Here is a 19,872-nt window from a genome sequence, read left to right as displayed (position 1 = left end):
AAGATAAAATAAAATCATGATTTGAAATTCCAAATTATGCTATTGGAAGAATTTGAGATTTCAAATAATGATTCCCAATCATATGTCGAAACGTTGATTTGAAAAAGTTTAGTAACCATTAAGGGGTTGTTTGGTTGTCGCTTGGGAAGGAAAACTATCATACCTAAATATTAGCGCCCCAACTTAAGTGACACTATTTGACTTGATATGATGTTTAAGATAAAATAAAATTAATAAAAAAATAGAGGGTTAAAATAACTTTTTAGATATTTGTGTAGCTATATATCATTTCATTAAAATTAATTTATTTCTACTTATTGACATTCTTTTATAAACAAATTAAAAAAAGATGGTATCACATTAAACTGAGACAAATGATATAACTTTTTTGTTGCTTTATAAAACATTCACCACACCAATTAGATGATTCATTATTATTTTGCAATCTCACATAAATAAAATCTGTATAAGATTAAGTTATTATATGAGTCAATTTATATATTATTTTATATAAAATAGAAAATTAAATAACTAAATATTAATCAGTGCATAACTCTAACAAACAACCCCTAAGGGCCATAAGTGTAATGGATGACATCTCTCCTTCTTAATCATGAGTTTGAGGTTCGAATTTTGAGATTGAAAATATTGCTGGTATAGAATACTTAGGGGGTCGTTTGGTTTGAATACAAGTTATGATGAGATTACTTATGTTGGGTAAGCTATGCTAGATTAGTTTTTATTGCTTGTTTGGTTTGTCATATTCAAAATTATATTCATTACATAATTTTTAAGAATAAGTTGTTTGTTTACAAAAATACCCTCCATTTTATTTTAGTTTTTTTTAACATTTTCTTTGCAAGCTTTAGTTATTCATTCTTAAAAATAAAATTTTCGTCTTATTTAACTTAAATATTTTTTTGTATGCATTTCCATGATTGTGCCGTGTTTTTAAAATTAAACTCTGATCTTATTTAATTTAAAAAATAAAACTTTCATCTTATTTAGCTTTAAATAAAATTTCCATCTTATTTAACTTAAAAATAAAACTTTTATTTTAGTTAGCTAAAAATAAAACCTCCATCTTATTTAGCTAAAAATAAAAATTTCATTTTAAGATTGCTAAAGTAAAAAAAAAATATTATTAAAATTATTTACATTTTAAAGTTATTTATATTTTAATTAATATATAAAATATAACTGTTAAGCGAGTAATAAATTATTTAATTAAAAATATATAATTTAATATTGGAGTAACATCTTAAGAGAAATCAAAATATAAATATACATAAGAATTAGACAAATAAATTTAACTTATAATATATTCATAAATACCAATTGTACTTATAAAATGTAATTTTTTAATAGAAAAATATATTATCATAAAAAACAACGATTAATTAAGGTTGCAGATGTTATTAAAAATTATAGGAAAAAAGCTCAAATATATCATCGAACTTTGAGAAAAGACTCATTTATGTCATCTGTTAAAAGTTTGACTCATTTATGCCATTGTTGTTTGAGAAAAAACTTATTTATGCTATTATTTTTTAACCCCGATTTTGCAAAAGCACCCAAACAATTTTTGACACTTTTCTATTGAAATTTTGAATCAAATATACTTTTTTTGCTTCTTTTTCTTCAATGACATCAAAAACACATGAAGAACACCAAGAATTCCAAATTTTCAATTTTTTTATGAAATCATCTCAAATTTCAGTAGTAGCATCCCTCCGAGCTAGATATAAAAATTCAATATCTTTTGAGCTCGAATTCAATCTAACCCAACAAGTTACACTTAAATTTTTTTCAATGTTACAAAACTTTAACCTCCTTTACCGGTGAAATTTTCAACACAATTCAAAAATTCAATCTCCTTTAATGTTAAAGTTCACTGTCTCTATGTTTAAAATTTCGAATGATTTGGAGTTATGGAGAAAATTTTACCATTAAAGGATGTTAAAGTTTTAAAACTTTAAAGAAATTTCAAGTGTCTTGTTGGGTTAGATTAGATTTGAGCTCAAAAGATATTGGATTTTGATATCTAGCTCGGAGGGATGCTACTATTGAAATTTGAGATGATTTAGTAAAAAAATAAAAAAGTTGAAAATTTGGAGTTGTTGGTGTTCTTTAGGTGTTCTTGGTGTTCTTGAAGAAGAAGAAGCAAAAAAAATATATTTGATTCAAAATTCCAATAGAAAAATATTAAAAGTTGTTTGGGTGGTTTTGTAAAATCAGAGTTAAAAAATAATGATATAAATGAGTCTTTTCTCAAACGGCAATGACATAAATGAGCCAAACTTTTAACGAATGACATAAATGAATTTTTCCCCAAAGTTCGATGGTATATTTGAGTTTTTTCCCAAAATTATATTAATATGCATGAATATAAAAATGATATATAAAAAAAAGTTTAAACAAATGATTAATGTGACTGCGATCAGAAGAAAATGACCTATGAAACTATTGTATAGGACAAGAAGTTTATAAAAATTGATTTGTCTCCCCTCCTTACATGATTTAAAATAAGGAAAGATGTAAAAGTCTGAAACAGACAAAATTAGCATGTTTTGTGGAAGTTTAATCATATAATTAGCTAGCTATAGGTAGGTAGATTCATAATTTACGGTAAACTAAGAAACAAAATAAGTTCATTATTTCTTATTTCTGAATTTAGGGGGTAGTGTGTTAAATCACACGTACCGTATTTGGCGCAACTTGCAAAGGGATTATTAGAATTTAGAACACATATACTTATTTGGGATCAACAAACTTTCCGATGCATCAAAGCTCACCTTGTACTCGAAGATACCCCTCGCAGAGTTGATCCCTATCGGCCCGGGCCTCCAACTTATCCCGGATGTGCAAACAATGGTTTCAGACTGATACCAATCAACCTCGAGCCCAGTATCAATTTTAGATACGTGACACAACTCAAGTACCGTTCAAGATAGCCTTTTACTTCCCTAAAGATTAGAGTAGCTTACTCCCTCCGTCGGCTTGTGGGGTGGGGTGGGTGGGTGGGTGTTGAACACCATCTAGGTCCGGAGATTAAGGCCCAGTCTTAGTTAACTAAAAATGCTTATAAGATGTAAAATTATAAACTAAGGGTGACCAATTTATAACTTTTGATTGTTTTTTTTAACTAATAAATAATTTTGAGTTTATCAAATGCGTAGATAAATAAAAATGTACTTATGCCTGAATAGTTTTGAAACTAAAGAGTCATGTTAGTATGCCTGAATATAATGGGAAGTGCTGGGAGGAAACAAAGGAGATATTTTCTATGATACCAAAGATAGTTTTTAATATCTTAATTTGGTGTAATAAAGTAAAATTGTTGATTGAGCATTTGTGAAATTACACCCGAAACTAGCTCTTACATATGATTGTTATAACAGTTCAATTTGCTCAATTTTGAGTTTAGGTAATGGACTGATCATCTTAAAGTCCAAATAGTCTTTATGGAGTAAAAGTAAGGTAATCAACCATCAGTATTTTTTTTGCCAAGAAAAATATTCAAATTCTTTAGACACAAAAGAATATTTGTTCATCATTTACAGTAAGGTGCACATTCTACTCTCTATTTGTTCTATAGTTCCAAATTCTGTCCGTGTTGCTCGATTTTTGCACACTGAAGGTATAGTCTTGCAGCATGGATCAATATGCCTGGTAAATGGAGAAAGACGGTGAATGTGCAGTTGACGAAGTTAATCTCTCCTATGTTAGTAGCATCATACAGTATTTCTTGCCTGTATGAACAATATCTGCACAATGTGTATCTATCACAAGCAGAGTATTCACCAAGTCAGTCATAGTATTCATTCAAACTAGAGTCAGCGTGTTCAACATGACTACAGTATGCATACAACTACTTACCATTATCATCCAGATAGCTGTGTGCCTTTCCAAGAGAATGAAAGCAAATATGGAGAACACTAGAACAACTCAATATTGCAGGCAACCGATGTAGATTTCTCTCCTATCCGTTGTTGTGATGGGGGCTCTATACAAGAAATTTCCAATGCCAATTGTTGTTCTTGTACCAGCCAAAAGTCTGAGAACATAGCTTGAGAACAAGCATGGAATGTTATGATATTGTTCAAATAAGGAACATAGAACTACTCATACTTACAGAAGAGCAGAGCAAGTAAATGTCATTGCCATATTAGACAAGAAAGCTTGAACAACAGATATTTAAACAATGTTTAGTATCTTTTAAGTCTTACCGTTGCTCGATTTTGAAGAGATAATTGGTATAAAAGCAAACAGAAGCACCGAATGAATAGGCAGCACACATGGAGAGTAAGAACCTCGTGTTTTGCATAAGATAGAAGATTTACATTATAAGAAGCGACAACTTCAAGAACAAGGATCCAAAAGTAGAGGTCAACATGGCGCAGAAGAGAATAAGATACACCTATATTTATTTTCAGCAAAAACTAATCAATCTCACAGGAAAAAGGGGAATCCAATACTTAGAGGCAGAAGCCAAAAAAAACAACAACAACACGAAATTCATGAATCATGACGATTCTGAGAATTGAAATTCTTCAATCCCGAAAAAGGAACTGATTTTCATTATGGACAATACCCAAAAATCTTCCGAGAATTGAAATTGATGAATGATGAGGATTTAAGAATTGGGGATTTAGCATCATCATGTTCTGATAGTCAATAACATACTTCTAACCAGATTACAATAAAGAAAAAAAATTGGACGTTCACCTTCTTCAATCTTCTGCGCACTCCCTCGGGAATTTCGTCGAAATTCATCATGTCTTCTTTGTTCCAATTCCTATTGAAGTACAATTTCACAGCATTAATGGCCTGAAGTTTCATAGCTGAGAAATTCATCTTCTTCTTTATTTCTCCTTCTTTTGCACAGAGAATCGGAAAACTGAGAACGAAAATGAGCTCTGTTTTATACAGAGAAGTGTTGTTGATATGTTCGTTACAAACGACTGCCTGTGGCAGTTATTCCTTAAAGAATATTTACGGTTTTACCCTTCAGTTATAGGCTGTCTTGAGAATATGACGAGGGTAATTTCGTCTCTACGCTCAGGTCGTTGGCGGGAAGTTTTAGAAATAACATTTTGCCTGAATAGTTCATTATGATCAAAAGATAATTGGTTCTTTGATTTTAGAGAGGAAGGCTTTGAAAGGAACCAAAAGGGTCATCAAAATTTAGTTCTTGGCTTAATACGTGGCAGTCTCTTAAAATTGTCAATAAATTTTATTTACGCACTAATTGAATGCTTTAACACATATCAAAATATTTCTATTAGACACTTTCAACTAAAATTTTCGAAAAAAAAATTATGCATATCCTCAATCGTTTATCAAGTAATTAAGTTAACCACATAAAACATGTTATCTTTTTTAATTATACACATCAAGCTCAATTGGAACAAACTTTAGATTTTACGGCTTATCAAAGCTAATACGTCTAATTAAAGAGTGGGACATATTTTAAATAACCAACTTATTTGTATAATAGGCACTTGAGAACACAAACAGAAGTTTTTTATGGGGTAAGGTAATCAACCATCAGTATTTTTTTTTGCCAAGAAAAATATTCAAGTTCTTTAGACACAAAAGAATATTTGTTCATCATTTACAGTAAGGTGCACATTCTACTCTCTATAGTTCCAAGGTGCATCCGCTTTAATTCTGTTCATGTTGCTCAATTTCTGCACTCTGAAGGTATAGTCTTGCAGCATGCATCACTATGCCCGGTAAATGGAAGAAGACGGTGAATGTGCAGTTGACGAAGTTAATATCTCCAAAGTTAGCATCGTACACTATTTCTTGGCTATATATCACAAGGTACCCCATGAATAATATCTGCAGAGTGTGTATCTAGAACAAGCAGTATTCAAATAAGTCAAGTCATATTATTCATTCATTAGACAAACTAGAATCAACGAGTTCAAAATGAGTGAGATCACATTGTAATGTTTGCATACAGCTGCTTACGTTTATCACCCAAAGAGCTGTGCGGCTTTTGTCCAAGAGAATAAAAACAATGCCATAGAGCGCTAGACCACAACAATATTGCAGGCAACCGATGTAGATTTCACTCCTTTCCCTTGTTCTGGTGGCTCTATACAGTAAATTTCCAGAGCCAATAGTTATACCTGCCAAAATTCTGAGAACAATGCTGGAGAACAAGCATGGAATGTTAAGATTATCGGAATATTCTTTCAAATAAGGAACAGAGAACAACAATAGCTAATCAACTACACGGAGCAGAGGAGTAACAGAGCAAGCAAATGTGTTATATTAGCCAAGAATGTAGTAAACTTATGATACAAAATGCGATAGAGAATGACTTAATTCATCCTTTCCAATGCCCTCTACACAATTGAAGAAGGCAAAAATCAGGTTCTTGATAATATGATATGACAAGAAAGTAGTAACAAAGAAAACACGAACAACAGGTATCTAAACAATTTTTAGTATCTTTTGAGTCTTACCGTTGCTTGATTTCGAAAAGATAATTTGGAAAAGCACTAACAGAAGCACCAAATGAATAGGCAACAAACATCAACAGTAAGAACCTTGTGTTCTGCATAAGACAGAAGATTTACGTTATAAGAAGCGACTTGAAGAATAATTCAACAAAATCTACGAGCCATTGATCGATCAAGTACGTACCACTCTCCCTGGTGGAGTAATGTAAAGCATGATTAAACTTGTTACATAAGAAAGGACTGTGAATTGCCCCCCGGCTATCGTGATCCATTGCAAATAGGATCCAAAAGTAGAGCACAACACGGCACAGAAGAGAGTAAGATACACCTATATTTATTTTCAGCAAAAAAACTAATCAATCACAGGAAAAAGGGGAAATCCAATACTTTCAAGGTTGTATTCATACTTTCAACTACAACATTGATATTTTCTTCCATCATCATAATATATGTACCTTCTTCAAGTTTCTGTGAACTTCATCGGGAATTTCATCGAAATTCATCATGTCATCTCTGTTCCAATTCCTATTGAAGTACCATTTCACAGCATTAATCGCCTCCGAGAAATTCATCTTCTTCTTTTTTTTCCTTTTTTTATTTTTTACAGAGAGAACGAAAATGAGCTCTGTTTATACAGACAAGTGATTTTTTTGCTAAGTTCGTTACAAACAGTTATTCCTTTGAGGATATTTACGATTTTACTCTTCACTTATGCGCTGAGTCTTGAGAATAAGACGGGGGTAGTTTCGTCTCCGCGCTCAGGTCGTTGGCGGGAAGGTTTAGAACTAACTTTTGTGGGAATTTATATATTCTTTTCCTCTTTTGATTTTTAGGAGCCTCTCTACTTTTTATTTTTTAAAAGAGGTTTGCAATTAAAAAAAATGTTGCATTTAATTTAATGATAAAAAAAGAGTAGTTCTGATATATTAGAGAATTATATTACCTAAAATTAGTTTTTGTTGTATTACAAACCAATCAAGCAAATCACAAGGGAGGTATGTGTTTTAAGGTAAATTTGAAGGGAGGTCTTCGAAATTATCCTTTAAAATTCTTTTTTTTTATTAATATTGATATTAGATGTTGAATTTCTTTGATTTATTTGTGTTTTTACTTTTTTATATTTTGAAATCCATTACTATATTTCTAAAATATTAATCACATTGGTTCACTCAAAACAAAAAATAATAATTTGTTTGTCATCTACTTAATGAAATTTAATTTCCAAAATGTGAAATTATTGAGTTTCAGTGAGGTAATCAAGTTGAGTTTCAACAAATTATGGAACGAAGCTTTACAAAGGATATTTGAGTTGGAGCACTTCTTGCCTCCTGCTGTTTTATTTATACGATTATGTTTGATTGAATACGATGATTATTAAAAAAAAATATTTTTAGAATTAAGCATGTTATGATATTTGTGTAGAGCTAGTTATAAGATTATGTGAATAAAGATAAAAATATTTTTTTAAAAATGAATCAGCTATGTGATCAGGGTTCATTGGAAGACAGGACAGCTACAAACAAGTGTAGAGAAGATGAGAGCCTGTGTATGAGAGTGTATGTTGATTTGCTAAATACACATATTTCTTATAAGCCATAATAATTATTCAGTCAATAGACATCTAGATTTAACATTCTAAATAACATCCCAGACAAAAGAATAGAAAACTCAACCACTGCTAAAAACACAATCTTTATTGAAGGACAAAATCGATGAAATTTCAAGAATTATAAGAGATTTTGTAGCCTGTTGATAATATTCATCTTAGATGGCAAAACCCAATGGTCTGTCGGTTAAAACAAAGAGATTGAAACCATTGACAAGTAAATTTTAAAACATTTTTCTTATAACTTGAACCAAATAATGTGTCATTCATGCATATCATATATGAGTGTTTAGAACCCAAAAGAACGATTACTGTCTAGAGAACTTTTATAACACGTAATAAAATAGTCAACTGAAATAGATCCCGATCTCATGATATAAAGTAATTAGTTCTCCACGAACATAATGTGGAGTCTCACCAAATATAATGACAGGAGATATAAATTTGTCTTAACCGCATGACTTGTAATGCTCAACACTAGTTTTTGAAATGAAAAAAATGAAATGTCAGAATGCCCGAAAATCCACATGTCTAATATAATATGTGTCAAAAACCATTTCTACAAAAATTAAGACAAGATTTAAATAAATTATGAGATATGCACGGCATCAATTTAAGAAAGAAATAGCAATTTATAATTCGACATTTGAAATGAAATAATGATGCAACAAAACACATTTCACAGCATACACACGTAAGCTCATACTTTAATCTGATTAATATATGCTCATCTACACTAATTCAAGGACAACTAGGTCATTTCGTAGTGATATACGAATTGACTCAGCCATGCTAATATCATTATGTTGAAGGATTGTGTTTTTTGTAGGCTTTGGATTCTTTAATTAATCCGAAATTGTTTGAGTTGTACGACGTTATTGGATTGTTGTATTCTGAAGGGAACAAGTCAAGAGTATTACTGTTGGATCGATGTAAATTATGCCGTAGTGAACTAGAATCTTCTTAAAAAGTGCGAAATAACCGCGTATCAGCCTCAATATATTTTTCTATTCATTTTTGTTATTTTATTTTCAACAGTAATTTATTTTATATGTGATATATACAACACCACATATTTTGGCTCACCGGATATGTGCGTTATTTCAAAAATTATTTTGATAGGAGCCTAAATCAATAGTTTCACATTTTGGAAATTAAATTAATTTAAATAGAAGCAATGCGATTAATTTATAAAAATTATAAGAGGAAAAGAAAATAGAAATTCGCCACAAAAGCTATTTCTAAAACTTCCCGCCAACAACCTGAGGCTGGAGACCAAATTACCCCCGTCTTATTCCCAAGACAGCCTATAACCAAAGGGTAAAACCATAAATATCCTTTAAGAAATAACGGCCAGAGTCAGTCATTGTAACGAACTCGGCAAAAATACTTCTCTGTATAGCAGAGATCACATTCCATTCTCTCTGCAAAAAAAGAAAAGAAAAGAAAAGAAGAAGATGAATTTCTCAGATATGAAAATTCAGGCCATTAATGCTGTGAAATGGTACTTCAATAGGAATTGGAACATAGAAGACATGATGAATTCCGATGAAATTCCCGATGAAGTGCTCAGAACCTTGAAGAAGGTACAATTCATCCTTCTACTTGATCCGAAATTGTTGTAATTTCATGAAATTATTATGGGAAGATGATCATGCTAAATCCCCAATTCATTAATCGTCATGAATCTCAGAAGATTTTTAGGTTTTATCGATAACTATAGTTAGTTTCTTCTTGGTACAGTTTCTTACCGTGTGGATTGTTGAATTTCGATCCTCAGAAGATTTTGATGTTTGCTGGTTTCTTGCTGTTCTTTTGCACTTGCTTATGCCCTTAGCAATAATCTGATAAAATTGTTGGAGTTTCAAACCCACTGAAGTAGTTTTTGACTTGATTTCCTTATATGAGAGTATTTGACGGACCGGAAATTAAGATATCCATTTCACTTATCTTCATTTAAGCAAGAAAATTTGAACAGTTTAACGAACTTAAATTCTTGATAGAGTATATCTTGAATTGTTTTATGCAATTTCATATTTCACCTTCTTATGTTAGCTGGAAAACATGCATTTTTTGCTTATGCCTCTAAGTATTGGATTCCCCCTTTTCATGTGATTGATTAGTTTTTTGCTGAAAAATATAGGTGTATCTTACTCTCCTCTGTGCCATGTTGTGCTCTACTTTTGGATCCTTCATGCACCTCATTTCGGTAGCCGGGGGGAAATTCACAGTCCTTTCTTATGTAGCAAGTTTAATCTGGATTTACTTTACTCCACCAGGGAGACTGGTACGTACATGATCAATGACTCGGTAAATTTTGTTGAATTATTCTTGATGTCACTTCTTATAAAGTAAATCTTCTGTACGTCTTATGCAGAACGTGAGGTTCTTACTGTTGATGTTGGTTGCTTATTCATTCGGTGCTTCTGTTAGTGCTTTTACCAATTATATCTTCAAAGTCGAGCAATGGTACGACTGAAAAGATACTAAACATTGTTTAGATATCTGTTGCTAATGTTTTTTATCGCTTATAATCATTAGATTTACTGGAAATCTTAATTGTGAAAATTCTGTAGTAAGGACTTATGAGATTTCTCTGCCTGAATGTGTTGTTCTCTTTCACAAGACGAGCATTGGAATGGAAGAATTTCATATAAAACATAGTAATTCTCCATCGCGTTTTGTATCATTCTTGCGCAGTTTGCTAAAAGTGGCCACTAGAATTCTGATATATATGTTATAGCGCATTTGCTTGCTCTGTTACTCCTCTGCTCCTTCTTTATGTGTAGTTGATTAGCGCTTGCTGTTCTATATTCCTTATTTGAAAAAATATTCTGATAATCTAAACATTCCATGCTTGTTCTCCAGCTATGTTCTCGGACTTTTGGCAGGTATAACAATTGGCATTGGAAATTTCTTGTTAAGAGCCTTCCTATCATCAGAAAGGAGTTACATCTACATCGGTACCCTGAGACATTGTGATGTTCTCATCATCTCCGCAATTGCTTTCACTCTCTTGGACGTGCACAGTGCTCTTTATATGATAACGGTAAGCAGTTATATGCATACAATGTAGTCATTTTGAACTCGCTGACTCTAGTTTGAATGAATAATATGGCTGACTTGTTGAATACTGCTTGTTCTAGATACACATTGTGCAGATATTGTTCTTGGGGTACCTTGTGATATATAGCCAAGAGATACTGTACAATGCTAACATTGGACATATCAACTTAGTCAACTGCACATTCACTGTCTTCTTCCATTTACCGGGCATAGTGATCCATGCTGCAAGACTATACCTGCAGGGTGCAGAAATTGAACAACACGAACACAATTAAAGCTGATGCACCTTGGAACTATAGAGTAAATAGAGAGTAGAATGTCCACCTTACTGTAAATGATGAACAGATATTCCTTTTTGTCTGACTGAATTTGGAATTTGTTAGTCTAAACCAAAATGCTTTGAATATTTCTTGGCAAATGAAATACTAATTGTTGATTACCTTACTTTTACTCCATACAAAGTCTTGAATAGCATATAGAACCGCTCCCCTTTTGTTTATTTTAATAAAGAAAACTTCTTGCAACTTGTAACATGTTAGTTACATTGATGATATATATATATTTTTAATTATATTATAAATTTATATATGATTCATGATCTTGCTTGTGTAAAGCGGGATTAATCTAGTTCTCTAGCGCTTAATTAATTAATTAATAAAATAAACTCTTTATTCTGTACTAAACAATCAAACGTCTATTAACTAATTACTCTTTCCTCAGTTTTCAGTACAATGTCTGGATTAAGAATAACATCTCTTTTTTTCAATGATCTCTTAATAAGTGACTCTTCAGTTAGTAGAAGAGTACTAGAGTAGTTATGGATAGGGTTGTGTATCGATAGGTTCGGTTTGATTTTATGTATTATTGATTTAGTTTATTGGTTTTTTATTTATGAACATGTCAAACTGATAATCAAATCAATAAAATATTTACTATCGATTTTTGGTTAATTGATTTTGGTCCTTAAAATATATCATGAATACAAGATTGTTCAAGGATGCAACATATTCATGAATATGATTTGGTCACAAAGGTACATTCAACATCAACATTTGGAAAACTAAGTACAAGATTGAGGGGCATCCTTCACGAGAATTAAGTGATGTTTTAATCAGGGGAAGTATAATGAGCACTGCACTCTTTTTCCCTTAGACGAGGTTTTGTATCACTGAGTTTTTCTGAAAAGGTTTTTAATGAGGCAGCTACCAATGCGTATTACTAGATATGTATACTTTTTTTTAGAGGTTTTTTTTCTAGTAAGGTTTTAATGAGGTACATTATTTATTGAACTCCCATGAGAACTAAATACATTGGATTGTGGATGCTTATTATACAGTTTTCTGGATAAGTTTGAAATCAAGTAGACAACTTACAAGCATCTCCGCAAGCAGGTCCATATAAACAACTTACACAAGCAGGTTCCTATATTCAGCTTTACAAGCAAATTCCTACAAGTAGCTTACAAAGTAGCTTTCTTCAAACAATTTTTAATGAGACAGCAACCAATGCGTATTACAAATAATTTACATATTTTTCTTTTGTACATGACCATCCAAGGGGGAGTGTTGTAAAATAAGTGGATGTCCATGGGACCACTTTCACTGTAGCTTACTGTCACGCCCCGAGAGGGTACCCTAGACGTGATCGGCACTCAGGAACCATTTCTGGCTCCCAAGCGAACCACATAGCCTGATCACACATCCGTTCATTCATTCAATCAGCGGAAGACTTAAAATAAAGAGACTATTTGGTGGGCAAATCCCAAATCAACAATCTAACTCAAGAAATAAAGGCCATGGGCCAACGAATCAAACTTCAATCTTTGTCATTAAAATAGTTTGACAAGAATAATTCAAGAAAAGAAAATACTCAATCGACCCATCACTATCTAGTCTATGAAGCCTCTATCACTACTATCTAATTGGTGCCAATGACATGTTCATGGCTACCTCAAATCAAAATGAAAAGGGCTAACTCGACGCAAGAATAACATAAGCGGTGTCCTTCGAATGTAGGGAAGGACTCACCAATACGCTGAGTGTGTATAGATCCCCAATGGTGCTCCTATTGACGATCTATTAAACCTGTCTCTGCATCATGAAATGATGCAGGTCCAAATGGATGTCAGTACATGGAATGTACGAGTATGTAATATGGCAGAATGAAACATACCTCAAGGAAGAGTAACGTTGGTTCAAATATCTCAACTCAGAAAGATAAGAGAGACTCAATCAAAGTATCATAAGTCCAAAGTAAGAATACATTTTAGACAACGACCAATCACACACCATACAATCCAATCCAATCCAATCCAATCAGGTACAATACAGTTCAAACCCAATCATATACGATTCTATTCAATCCAATCACATATCATCTAATCCAATCTATCACACATCATCTAATCCGATCCAATCGTACATAATCCAATCACCTATCATCTAATCCAATCCGATCATATACAATCAACTCGACAATCAACTCAAAGGACTCAACTCAATAAATATGTAAATTAAATTATGCAATGTTTTACGATTCAGCTCAATCATCTACAATCACAATCAAACCAATCATATTATGCACAATCCACTCAATTTGGGAATTTCTCTAACCGACAACAATCCCACCACCTATATATAGGTGATGCACAATGAGTCACGCTGTTGCTCCGTCTGTTTATACTTGCCAGGGTATGAACGACTCAAACCAATCATGGATCCGTCAATCAATCAAGTCCTATCATTTCAGGACAATGAAATAGGAAAACATCCGACACGGTACAATCCCTTCCTACGTTGGCAGCGTAGTTTATGGGATTCGAGTATGGACTATACTCTTACTCAATTCAGTGCTCAATACTCCTCCAAGACTCAATACGCACATAGCTATTAAGTGAGTAAAATATTCAAAATACTCATTTAGTCTCTTAGGACTTAATTTCAAATCAACTCATTTAGTCTCATTGGACTCTTTTCAAAACTCAATCAATTTTATCTCATTGGACCTTCTTTCAAATCAACTCACCTCAATCATCAAACTCTTCTCTTCAAATTTAATACCATTTTGACTCAATGGATGTAGAAAAATATTAGATGTATTTAGAACATAGTTTCAACTCCTCAACTCAAACTCAAAATAAATAATTTTTTTATAAAAGAAATACTTAACTCGTTTATACTCAAAATACTCACGTTCAAAAATAATTAAAAGACTTCTCAAACTCAACTAATGCTTAAACTATTTTTAAATCATAGATGAAAAATAATCATTTTTTAAACTCAAAAATAGTGTATAAATAATTTATGCAAAATGTTCACAAATCATTTATTTAAAACTCCTTCTCAAAGATCATTTATTTTCAAAATGTTTATAAGACCCCAATCAAATCAAATTATACAAATCACATATCACATAATCACATTAGACTCCAATCTACTTCATCCCACGACATCCTCATCAACATAACCTTTTCATTCACATCATCGTCAAATATCATCATTCACATCATCATCAAACATCATCATCGCATCATCACCAAATGTCATCATTCACATCATCATCAAACATCTACTCCAAAATCCTTATTTAATTCTACATTCCATTTATAAAAACAAAAGTGATATTCTAGCTCTACCAATGTTTTGATTCTTTTTATGCCATTAACATTCATAACTATTCCAATTCATTCTTCTCATTCCAATCAACACATATACCCAAACCATCCATCTCAAACTCAAGACAATTATGACCAAAAAGAAATCTCATCTCGGGTTCATGTGAAGGAAACATGAATCCATACTCTCAACAAAACTCAACTCAAGAATACCATCAATACATATTAATTTATATGCAAAGATCCATTTATAGTCAATAATATGAAAGATAACTATTTAGTAACTCAAGTCATTAAAATCATCCATCAATTTCTAGCATATGTAAATATTCTAGGGTTTAGAAAAAATTTCAAGAAAACCTACCTAGAAGGTTCAAATCTTTCACACTCTTCATCCAACACATCTATGGGCATATGGAAGAACTCAATCCATATTTTGGGTTAACCTTACATACCTTATTGAAGACTTTGAAGAAGACCTTGATGTTAGGTCTCCAATGGAAGGCTTGAATTCTTGAAGCTCTTGGAGGCACTCTTTGTTAGAGAAGGATTTGGAGAAGAAGAAGAAGAAGAGAGGGAAATGTTAGGGTTTTTAGAGAGAGAGGGAGGGACTGAAAATGATCCCAAAAACATCCCAAGGCAGATACATATATGATTTGGGAAAATTCCCAAATTGCCCTTTCTCCAAAAATCTGGAAAATAGGCCAAAAACACTTTGGCGCGATAGTAGCGCGTTACGCCACTACAGCGCCAAGTCGAATAGGCTTAAAAACCCTGCAACCCAATAGTGGCGCGTCGCGCCAAGGACCAAACTACTAAGGCTATTTTGTGGCGCGATAGTGGCGCGTCGCGCCCTTACAGCGCCAAGCCTATATTTTCTGGGTTCTGGAAAATAGGCTTGAAAACCCTGCACATCTCGTAGTGGCGCGCTGCGCCAGGGACCAAACTACTGAGGCTTGTTCCTGGCGCGATAGTGGCGCGTCGCGCCACTGCGGCGCCAAGCCCAGGTTTCCTGCAGTTACAACCCAGGCCTGAAATTCCTACAGTACCCGTCCGTCTTAGGATCGTTATATCTTTTGAGTCTGAACTCTAAAAATTACATTCTTGGCGGCATTGGAAAGAAGACTCGACGACCTTTAATTTAATAGGTCGTGGGCCACCCAGATCGTCATATTTCAAAAGATATGGTCGTTAGAAGTCGACCCCTTAAACGAACCCATTCTTAAACTTAGCCAAGATGAATTCTTTGGGCTTAGCTTGGTTCTAGGGATCCTTTATGACCCCACATCACCTCTAACGCTGTTCAATTACTTAGGAACTCATCCTAACTTATGCATACACTTCACCATAATCTAGTTCGACCCTACACGTATACAAGAAAGGTTCGAATCTTAGGAAAATTTTTTGGGGGTGTTACACTTACATTTTGTTACTGTAGATCAATCGTTTTTTAACCAAATTTTGCCCATAAAAGGCAACGATAAAAGGCAACGTATCATCATCATCATCATCATCATCATCATCATCATCATCATCATCATCATCATCATCATCATCATCATCATCATCATCATCATCATCATCATCATCATCATCATCATCATCATCATCATCATCATCATCATCATCATCATCATCATCATCATAATCATCATCATCATCATCATCATCATCATCATCATCATCATCATCATCATCATCATCATCATCATCATCATCATCATCATCATCATCATCATCATCATCATCATCATCATCATCATCATCATCATCATCATCATCATCATCATCATCATCATCATCATCATCATCATCATCATCATCATCATCATCATCATCATCATCATCATCATCATCATCATCATCATCATCATCATCATCAATATTATTATTTTTATTTTATAACAACTCCAAATATTTTGATATTATAACGAATGACATTCCCAATTAGAATGAGAATGGGAAAAGAGAAAGCCAATCGCAATGCCTATATAAATTTGGATTCTCAATTCAATTTACGGATTAAACTTATTAATCCCAAATAGAATAAGATTAGGAAAAGAAAAAGTATTATAAATACCCATACTTTGAGAAGCCATCTAAGCATCAAAAGTTACTCTTCAAAAACGTAGCTACGAAAAATTAAACTCATTGATCAATAAAGTATGTACTGGAAAAAGCTTAAGATGTTGGGCTCGGGTTCTTACGGTACGGTGTCTCTTGCCACGCCATTAACGGATTACTATACATTATTTGCCAGTTTAAAATCCGGGGAAGTTGCTCATTGCTCCCTCCTCTTCGCTCCGAGTTGAAGGACAAATATTGCATGAGCTGAGAGGGTCGGAGTACGTAATTAAGTGCTTTGGAGAAGATATAAGCATCGAAAACGGTAAGAAAACTTATAACCTCTTACTCGAGTATGCTGCCGGTGGGACTTTGCATGACTTAATTCATAAGTCGAACATGATACTCGGAGAATCAGAGGCTGCATACTATGCTTTTCAAATCTTAGCCGGGATTTCTCATGTTCATAGCAAAGGATTTATCCATTGCGAATTAAAACCTGCTAATATACTTGTTTTTTCCTCGCGGACAACATGACATTGCGGATGTGAAATTGGCTGATTTTGGGCTATCATTGAGATCAGATGAAATACACACATGTTGGGACAGATCATTCGAGTCGAAGAAGCATCGTCACCACAGAAGGACTCTGCTATACGCAGCACTGGAATCTGTAGTGTGTGGGATTCAAGATAAATCCGGTGATATTTGGGCACTCGGATGCGTAGTTGTGGAAATGATCACTGGGAGGCGGTTGTGGTCGGAATATAAAAATAAGAATGAATTAGAGTTGAAGATTGCACATGAAAAACCGGAGATACTGGATAATATTTCTAATGATGCGGGACTTTCTGAGCAAGTGTTTGGAGAGAGATCATAATTGGAGATGGAATGCGGAGATGCTACTTAATCATCGATTCATCAAGAACAATGCTAATAAGAAGTTAATTGATGGGCTGATCCAGCGGCCTCTATTATCCTCATAACTCCTACTTGAGAGGATCAAGCAGTAATATTACAAGTTTTCCAGAGACTAATAATAATAAGGCAAAAGGTAGAGCAGAAGACGGGCCTCTAGTACGAATGAATTTCAGAGACTTACATATATGATGGATCTTAACACATCCCTTTTTCACAGAGCTCAACCACTGAAGAGAAGACTAACAGCTTGAAAGTTGAAATTGGCTGATTAGCATATCTCAAATAGTATATATGTATTATATATAGGAAGCTAAGATAATATATGCATAGTTGATCGATGACTTAAATTTGATGTAAAAGAAATACATATGGAGCCTGATCCCTCTCTCTGTAGGTCTTAGATGGTGGTAAATATATGCAATTTGTAACCAGGATGTGATCTCTTAAGTTTATTGAAAATAATTTATACGATGTGTTAATTATACAACGATGGTATCTTTATGAAGGTTTTCATTTAAGTATGTTACTATTGTGCAATGTGTTTTGTCTACACAACACTATCTTATAATCCATGGGTTCACGTGAACCCAACAATTTTTGCCATGAAATTTGTATCTGTAATAGTAATTTCTAGAAAATAGTTGATTGTGAACACACTTGCGATAATTATATATAGACTTGAGGCCAGTGTAGGATTCTATAAACTTTATTTTTTTTTGAATTCGCAAGTGGTTCTAAATTCTTCTTTCATTATATTTAATAGCTATTGTGTAGCTTTATTTTCTCGTGACATCTTGCATTCTATAACGTTTTGAAAGATTTTAATGATCACTTTCTTGTTGGAAGCGTAGTGGATTAAAATAATATTTTTATTATACAAGGAGCAAAATATTACACACACAAAATAAAACTCTCACAACTTTTTCACAATAAGTGCTTCGGCACTTCACTTTTTCATAAGAGCTTTGCTCTCTATTTTTTCTTTTCTAATGCACTATTTCTTACAATTTCCATATATTTAAAACTTACATAGTCATGTCTATTTATAAGAAAGTTAAGCCACCATTTGAAAGATCCTAGAATCATGGCTTGCCTAATATTGCCAAAATTAGAAGTTGTGTTCAACTTGACAAGGATGATGAAGTTGTATTCAATTTGAAAAGGATGATGGCTTCAAGTTGATAAGAACAATCTAGCATATGTGAATGCAAATTGGATCCAAGTTGGTTAGTTTTCAAATTGAAATTGAGTTTCCATCTTTGACCATGAAGTTAGTTGTCAAATTGAGTTTGAATTCTAACACTCCCCCTCAAACTCAATTTTGCATTACGAGTTTTTTCTTGAGCATATGAAATGTCTCCGCTTTTAATGATTTCGTAAATATATCTGCTAACTGGTCTTCAGTGTTGTAGTAGACTAATTCCACTCCCTTGTTGTTTACTTGTTCACGGATGATACTTTGTATCGATGTGCTTGCTTCGACTATGCGACACCAGATTCTTCGTGAGTGATATGGTAGACTTGTTGTCTACATAAATTGTGATCGGATCTTCTTGTGCAAAACACAATTCTTCCAAAATATTCTTCAACCAAATTGCTTGTCAGGTACATGCTACCGCATCTATATATTCTGCTTCACATGTTGAAAAAGCAACAATTTGTTGTTTCTTTGATGACCATGAAAATGCCGTTGAGCCAAGATGGAATAAATATCCGAACGTGCTTTTTCGATCATCCAAATCTCCCTCATAATCACTTTCTGAGTAATTCTGATTTTGCCTTTTCTTTTGACAAAAAAATGTGATTCATCGCCAAAGGTTACTTTACCATTAATAGATTCATCTAGTTCAGAAAACAACTCCTTTTGGCCAGACATATGATTGTTGGCGCAACTATCCAAATACCAAATATTCTTCTTAGATTTTTCATCTCCCTTGTAGGTGAGGAATATGCGAGATTATCTATTTTGTTTTTCAACAACTGTTACATGGCTTCTTTCCTTATGTTTAGGAGCTGATATACACTCATAGCTATAGTGACCATATTTATCACAATTATAGCATTGTACCTAAGATTTATATCTCTGTTGAGATCTGCCTCTAACTCAGCCTCTGCCTCGAGATCCT

The 19,872-nt window shown here is 33.2% G+C and overlaps 2 protein-coding genes, 1 long non-coding RNA gene and 1 pseudogene across 4 annotated transcripts; 2 read left to right on the top strand and 2 right to left on the bottom strand.

Annotated features, from left to right (window-relative positions):
- Positions 1–3,481: 3,481 nt before the first annotated feature.
- On the bottom strand, positions 3,482–4,168 carry LOC129893411 (uncharacterized). Its single transcript, XR_008767434.1, has 2 exons — positions 3,880–4,168; positions 3,482–3,782 (listed from the first exon to the last, which is right to left on the bottom strand). It is a non-coding gene; the product is annotated as an uncharacterized LOC129893411 (long non-coding RNA).
- Positions 4,169–5,576: 1,408 nt separating this feature from the next.
- Positions 5,577–7,149, bottom strand: LOC129892606 (bax inhibitor 1-like). 2 transcript variants are annotated; one of them, XM_055968190.1, is made up of 5 exons: positions 6,932–7,149; positions 6,661–6,804; positions 6,480–6,571; positions 5,980–6,151; positions 5,577–5,862 (listed from the first exon to the last, which is right to left on the bottom strand). In XM_055968190.1, the coding sequence occupies exons 1-5, from the start codon at positions 7,046–7,048 to the stop codon at positions 5,668–5,670; spliced, it is 720 nt and encodes a 239-aa protein (XP_055824165.1). In that variant the 5' UTR covers positions 7,049–7,149; the 3' UTR covers positions 5,577–5,667. The 2 variants fall into 2 exon arrangements, with proteins under 2 accessions (XP_055824165.1, XP_055824164.1); XM_055968189.1 differs by having other exon boundaries at positions 5,980–6,163; positions 6,932–7,147.
- Positions 7,150–9,410: 2,261 nt separating this feature from the next.
- On the top strand, positions 9,411–11,592 carry LOC129892540 (bax inhibitor 1-like). The gene is made up of 5 exons (XM_055968123.1): positions 9,411–9,668; positions 10,226–10,369; positions 10,460–10,551; positions 10,951–11,131; positions 11,229–11,592. Exons 1-5 carry the CDS (start codon positions 9,540–9,542, stop codon positions 11,421–11,423), a joined length of 741 nt encoding a protein of 246 aa, XP_055824098.1. The 5' UTR covers positions 9,411–9,539; the 3' UTR covers positions 11,424–11,592.
- Positions 11,593–16,926: 5,334 nt separating this feature from the next.
- LOC129892703 (mitogen-activated protein kinase kinase kinase 20-like) lies at positions 16,927–18,014 on the top strand (annotated as a pseudogene).
- Positions 18,015–19,872: the final 1,858 nt, after the last annotated feature.

The sequence above is a fragment of the Solanum dulcamara genome, chromosome 6 (genome assembly GCF_947179165.1).
Source record: "Solanum dulcamara chromosome 6, daSolDulc1.2, whole genome shotgun sequence".
Taxonomy (NCBI): Eukaryota; Viridiplantae; Streptophyta; class Magnoliopsida; order Solanales; family Solanaceae; genus Solanum; species Solanum dulcamara.
The sequence above is the reverse complement of the archived record's forward strand: the minus strand, read 5'-3'. Positions and strand labels throughout refer to the sequence as shown.

Coding starts and splice junctions, on each gene's coding strand:
- LOC129892606 (XM_055968189.1), bottom strand. CDS start 7,048: ATGAATTTCTCGGAGGCGATTAATGCTGTGAAATGGTACTTCAATAGG. Junction 6,572..6,660: donor TTACTCCACCAGGGAGAGTG/GTACGTACTTGA, acceptor TGTCTTATGCAG/AACACAAGGTTCTTACTGTT. Junction 6,164..6,479: donor CTTTTCGAAATCAAGCAACG/GTAAGACTCAAA, acceptor CTTGTTCTCCAG/CATTGTTCTCAGAATTTTGG.
- LOC129892540 (XM_055968123.1), top strand. CDS start 9,540: ATGAATTTCTCAGATATGAAAATTCAGGCCATTAATGCTGTGAAATGG. Junction 10,370..10,459: donor TTACTCCACCAGGGAGACTG/GTACGTACATGA, acceptor CGTCTTATGCAG/AACGTGAGGTTCTTACTGTT. Junction 11,132..11,228: donor GTGCTCTTTATATGATAACG/GTAAGCAGTTAT, acceptor TGCTTGTTCTAG/ATACACATTGTGCAGATATT.